General features: G+C 39.6%; 1 protein-coding gene across 1 annotated transcript in view; it reads left to right on the top strand.

Annotated features, from left to right (window-relative positions):
• The first annotated feature begins 4,469 nt into the window (after positions 1 to 4,469).
• The window catches only part of CCDC81 (coiled-coil domain containing 81), a 37,096-nt gene continuing 35,416 nt past the window's right edge, over positions 4,470 to 6,149 (top strand). The window contains 1 exon segment of the mRNA XM_032640759.1: positions 4,470 to 4,567. Coding sequence (XP_032496650.1) covers positions 4,537 to 4,567 — 31 coding nt within the window. The 5' untranslated portion in view covers positions 4,470 to 4,536.

Raw genomic sequence — 6,149 nt, 5'->3', positions numbered from 1 at the left:
TATGTATTTTTTTTTCAGTGAAAATAGTGTCTGTATTTACATTTTTAAAAATTGGGGTAAGACTTACACTTAGTGAAATGCACATGTTTTAAGTGTACAATTCTGTAAATTTTGGCAAAAATATACACCTGGAACCGACACCGCAGTCAAGATATGGAACATTTCCATCACTCCAGAAAGTTCTCTTATGTCACATTGCAGTGAATCCTTACCATTCATAACCAACTACTGCTCTGATTTCTATTACTGTAGAGTAGTTTGATCTGTCTTGAACTTCAAAAAAATGAAATGATATAGAATGTACTTTTTTGTGTCTGGCATCTTTCATTCAACATGTTTTTGAGATTCATCCACGTTACTGTATGTGTCAGTGGATTCATATTCCATTGTATTCTTTTGCATAAATGGTTTTCCATTCTTCTGTTGATGAACATTTGGGGTTGTACTTAGCTTTTGGCTATTATGAATAAAGATGCTATGTACATTTGTGGACAAGTTTTGTGTGGACATAAATTTCTCTTGGGTAAATGTCTAAAAGTGGAGTTGCTGGGTCATGTGGTAAGTGTATGTTTAAATTCCTAAGAAACTGCTAATTTTCAGAGGTTGTTTCCTTTTTAACCTCCACAAGCAATGTATGTTGTTTTACATCCTTGCCAGCATTTGGTGTTGTCAGTTTTTTAAATTGTATTGTAAATGTTTTCTTTTTCAATAGGTTTCTAAGTTGCCCTGAATATGAGCCACTGAATATTGTGTATGCTTTGGGACCTGGGTAAAAGCGACTGCTCATTCAGTGTGGGTTTTGCAAGGCAAGTTGGAGCTTGCAGAAAAGTATATGTACATTGAAGTACTTTGGAAAACTTTGGCCCAGTTTGTCTGTTTCAGTGTTTACATGAATCTCTACACTCTGCCTGTACCTCTCTCTCTCTGTCTCTCTTTCTTTGGTAAATTATCTCTAAAATATTATTAAAGTAATCCATGTTCTTGGTAAACAGTAAATAAAGGAGAAAAGTGAAAGGTTTTCTGAACTCTTGTACTTCTACACACAATTTTATGGTATCCAGAAATAACCATTGTTAATATTTTTTGTGTATCTTTTCTCAAATTTTCTATGCATTTACTAATATATATATATAAATATGCATGTATAATTACATATATATGTGTTTTTGGAACAAATAAGATCATATTATAAATACTATTCTGCAACAGGTTTTTACTTAATAATCTTAAAACTTTTAAAATATCAGCACATAAATGTAATCTTTCTTTTAAGCAAACTCTTAAAACTGTATTTCAAAGTACAGATTTATAATTTTACCAGTTCCCTATGCTGGTTATCTTAGGTTAATTCTAAGATTTAGCATTACAAACAATGTTGCATACACATTTTTTTTTAATGTATCATGCAGGTATATCCAAAGAGTGGATTATTAGCAGTGGAATTGCACAGTTTGCTCAAGCTTTATTTTCAGCTGAAGTGTATGTAGTTTCAGGTTATGAACAGCTCATTGGAAGTTGCTAGTAAACACAGGGTCGTGTGTGTTTCCACAGCCTCTTTTGTCAAGAGACCTTTGACAAAAGGAAAAGATGACCTTGAAAGAAAGGTCTTTGTCTTTATCTTTTGTAGATCCTCCTTTGGCCATCTACAATTCACTAATAATTAGCAGTCATTCATAACTGTCTTCTGAAACTGAAGACAGCTTTTCTAGAGACTAAAATTGTCATCACCATAATTCACTCAAAATCTAATCTATTATTCTAGGAAACTAATATATTTTTACAATTCCATTCTTATCTTAAGATAGAACAATAATGCTGATATTGCCACTAAAAATAGCTGGCTGGGCAACTGTTCAGACAAATGTCACAAAAGAGTTTGTCCTTTGCTTGCTGCTGATCCATTTAGCAATCTTCTCTGCTTATTTCCCCAAAAGATTTGAGACATCTATGCTGCAAGGACAAGTGCTTCAAGACACAACACCATAAGCAGACTAAAGGACAAAAGGCAGATTAGTAAAAGGGAGGGTGAGGGGAACTTATTTTTCTAAGAAATTAGCTTAAGGCCCAGAACTTAGTTCTGAGCTTCTTAGTAAACTAGGTAGAGAGAGAAAGAGGCTGAGTTATAGAGCTTGCCATTTTCTAGCACAGAGGTTCTCAGTTTTATGAGATAGAACAATTCTTCTTTTTATTAATTAAAAAAATTTTTTTAATTTAATTTATTTATTTTTGGCTGCATTGGGTTTTCGTTGCTGCGTGCAGGCTTTCTCTAGTTGGGGCTACCCTTCGCTGTGTTGCCCTGGCTTCTCATTGTTGTGGCTTCTCTTATTATGGAGCACGGGCTTTAGGTGTGCCGGCTCAGTACTTGTGGCTCCTGGGCTCTAGAGTGCAGCTCAGTAGTTGTGGCGCATGGGCTTAGTTGCTCCGAGGCATGTGGGATCTTCCTGGACCAAGGCTCGAACCCGTGTCCCTTGCATTGGCAGGCGGATTCTTAACCACCGCGCCACCAGGGAAGCTCGCTTTTTTTAATAACAAATGCCTTCTTATTATCCTGAAATGAGGTTTATGGGTAATATACCATATAATACAGCATACCATTTAAAATGAATATAAAGTCGTAACTCTAGTATATCAGAGAAATTAAAGGTAAGTACTGTATAGTAAAATAATTCATATTTTAACACGTATATGTCCAGGCATGACTATGTTGGAAGGCAAAGTTACCACATGCTTTATCTATAGGAAGAATCACTTTGAATGCAACAGCTACAAATGCAGCTTAGTTCAGGTGTGTTGGCTACTCAGCTACCACCAGCCTAACTGATGGTGATGATATAATTTTCCTAACTGCTGAAGAATTCTTTTTAAATTCTGAAAAAGAGCATAGTCTCCTCCCAATTTACTTGGGTTTTAAATTCTTAGGAAATTAAGTGATATTGAAATTGAACAAAAATCTCTTTGTATTTACATGTAAAGTGGATTTTTTTTCTAGGCTCATAAGCAGCCTTTTTATTTTTTTCCTTCTTACATGGAAGTCTGATGAGATATGAAAAATGGTGCAGAATGTGGAACAATTTTCACTGTGCAGGACTGCCCTGTGCATTGCAGGCTGCAGAGCATCTATGGTCTCTGCCAACACTACGTGCCAGAAGTTCTTCCCTCCCACCATTGGGACAACAACTTTAGAAATCCGTGTGGCATTATTTGTTAAAATCTGCATTTCTCATAACCCAGTCATCTACTCCTAGTTATATACATATCAGAAATGAGTACATATGTGCATCAAAAATTGTGTTCAAAAATGTTTGCAGCAACATTATTCCTAATGGCTCCAAATGGAAACAACTTACATCCCCTCAACAGAGGAATGGATAAATAGTGCCATAGTCACACAAAGGAATAACATGCAACATTGAAAATGAACAAATTGCTACTGCAGAAACCACGGAGAAATCTCACAACGTTTAGTGACAGAGCCACACACAGAATACATACTGTATGATTCCAAAAGTTCAAACACAGGTAAAACTAATTTATAGTATTTGTTGGAATAATACCTGGTGGGGGAATGAAGTGCGTTTCTGTGGTACTGATGGAGTTCTATTTCTTGATCTGGATGGGGTTTACATGCGTGTGTTTGCTTTGTGATAATTCATTATCAGCAGAGGAGAGAGTATGAAAACAATTCTACAGGATGAGATTGGTTAAGTGTAAAAGAAAGGGGGAAAAATGACTGTAATGAAAAAAAAAAAAAGTCAACTCCCTCCCCAAACCTCCTGCCCTCCATTTCCTATGAAGGGAGCCTAGGAAAAATCAAACCCGAGAAAAATTCCAGCTCACACTCAAACCGTCAAACAGACCCAGAGATTCAAAAGTCCATCACTCGGGGCAAAAGGTTTTCCCAGATTTTGTCCAAGGTGATTACAAAAGCGACCAAGTCTCTTCTCTGCTCAGGGTAAGAGGGTAAGGAAAAAAACAAAGTTTAAAAACATTAAGTTACTTCCCAATCTCTTCCCAGGATCACCCGGGCCACCTGGCACCCGACCCGATCCACCTAAGGGGGCGGGGCCGAGGCCCTACTCTGACTCCCTGGCAACGGAGCAAGCCTTTGTCGCGTCCTAGCAACACGCTCCTCCCTCCCCTTGACTGGCCTGCCCTCCCTCGGTCCCCCTACCTTGCTCACCGCTCCGGCATACACTCTCACTGGGCCACTTGGTGGTCCCGAGGGCTTGGATTTGCACTTTCTGATTCAAGCGCCAGACAGCTCTCTGAGTTCCTGTAGTGGGAGCCTTTCTGGGAGAGCCAGAGTGGGGGAGGGACGGCGAGAAAAAAAAGTTTAAGAAAGAAAAAAAAAAATCAAGATTTGGTAATTTTTATTTTTAAGACATAGCCAAATTTCCCAGGAGCGTGGGAAAATCACATTTGTGTAAACTCCATATAAAGAAGGAAGAAAAGAGACACTTTGAAGACCCAGCCGACTGGGGACTGGAGATTTTGGACACCATCGTCCCTTCCCTGCAGGACCTAGGCAGGCACGTGATGCACACGCTGCCCTCGCTGAGCAAGGAGGGTAAGCGACATGGGGCAGGGGGCCCTGGGAATGAACCTTTACCTGCTTGGGGGTCAAGGCGGAGACCTTCCTTATCCCTTGTCTCTGGCAGGCCTTGAGTGGCCGTGTGGCCTTGGCAGCCTCATGCTGGACGTCCAAATACACTTTCTTTATTGACTTCTTTAATGAGAGAAAGGGGCCAGCTGAGGGTTTCTATAAATTTATTTATTTTACTTTTGGCTGCCTTGGGTCTTCGTTGCTGACAGCAGGCTTTCTTTAGTTGTGGTGAGTGGGGCTACTCTTCCTTGCCGTGCGTGGGCTTCTCATTGCGGTGGCTTCTCTTCTTGCGGAGCACAGGCTCTAGGTGCACAGGCTTCAGTAGTTGTGTCTGGCGGGCTCTAGAGCGCAGGCTCAGTAGTTGTGGTGCACGGGCTTAGTTGTTCTGTGGCATGTGGGATCTTCTGGGACCAGGGCTCGAACCGGTGTACCCTGCATTGGCAGGCAGATTCTTAACCACTGCACCACCAGGGAAGCCCCAGCTGAGGGTCTTAGATTAAACAAGATAATGTATACACAGGGCTTAGCTCAGGGACTAGCACAGAGTAAGTGCTCAATAAACGTTAGCTAAAACAACCACCCCAAAGGGCTCCTTCTCAGAATTCATGCAAAGACAAGGCTACTTTTGTTGCCAGTGGTATCTTGGGGTTGTGTTAAGAAAGTGAGATAAAACAAAAAAACAAAAAAAAACTGGGTGTTTGGAAGAAGACCCGACATCTTCTCATAGAAAACTTACTAGGCTTGGTTAAAAACATAGTTTCTTAAAAAAGTGACCCTAAAGTGACACTGAGATCTGTCTGCAAGCAACAGGAGCCCTTGGGAAGAAAGGTGCTCCAGAAATGCAAACTATTATTGTTATTAAGTCATTGTAACTTAGGGATGATGCCTAGGCTTTAACCAAATGATTTTAGGAGACAAAATAAATAGGAGTACATGCATCTTCTTTCTCTTTCCTCTGTATCCCTCCTATTTTTCCTGTTAATTCTAAAAGAAGTGTTTAAAATAATGGTTTTATGGATTTTTAAATATTTGCCATATTTGTAAATTTATATATAATTTCTTCAATTCAAGTATTTTGAGAACTTACTATGTGCTGGGCACTAGAGTACTGATGTTGAGCAAAACCTTGGAATTTACAATCTAATGGGGAAGATACACATTAACCAAGTAGTCACAGAAATAAATATAAATTTACATTTAGTCAGTGCTCCTAAGGAGGTGCATGGTACAATGAGAACTTTTAATGAGGGTGAGGATGCAGGTGTGTATCAAGATTTGCTGAAGAAGGGAAGATTTGAGATGTGAAGAATGAGTTGGAATTGTTATGAAACCAACTTGGGTCCATTTGCCCAATGTGCAGCAAAGTCAATCTACTGACACCAGGTTGTGGTGAAGGAAAGTATAGCCTTTATTGCAGGGCCAGGCAAGGAGAATGGGAAGCTCATGCTCAAAAGAACCGAATTCCTCGATGGCTTTCAGGGAAGGGTTTTTAAAGACAGTGTGAGGGAGAGGGTTGCAGGGTACATGATCAGCTCGTGTATGATTC

Source organism: Phocoena sinus, chromosome 8, assembly GCF_008692025.1.
Source record: "Phocoena sinus isolate mPhoSin1 chromosome 8, mPhoSin1.pri, whole genome shotgun sequence".
Classification (NCBI taxonomy): Eukaryota; Metazoa; Chordata; class Mammalia; order Artiodactyla; family Phocoenidae; genus Phocoena; species Phocoena sinus.
This window is presented reverse-complemented; position numbering and strand designations above follow the sequence as displayed.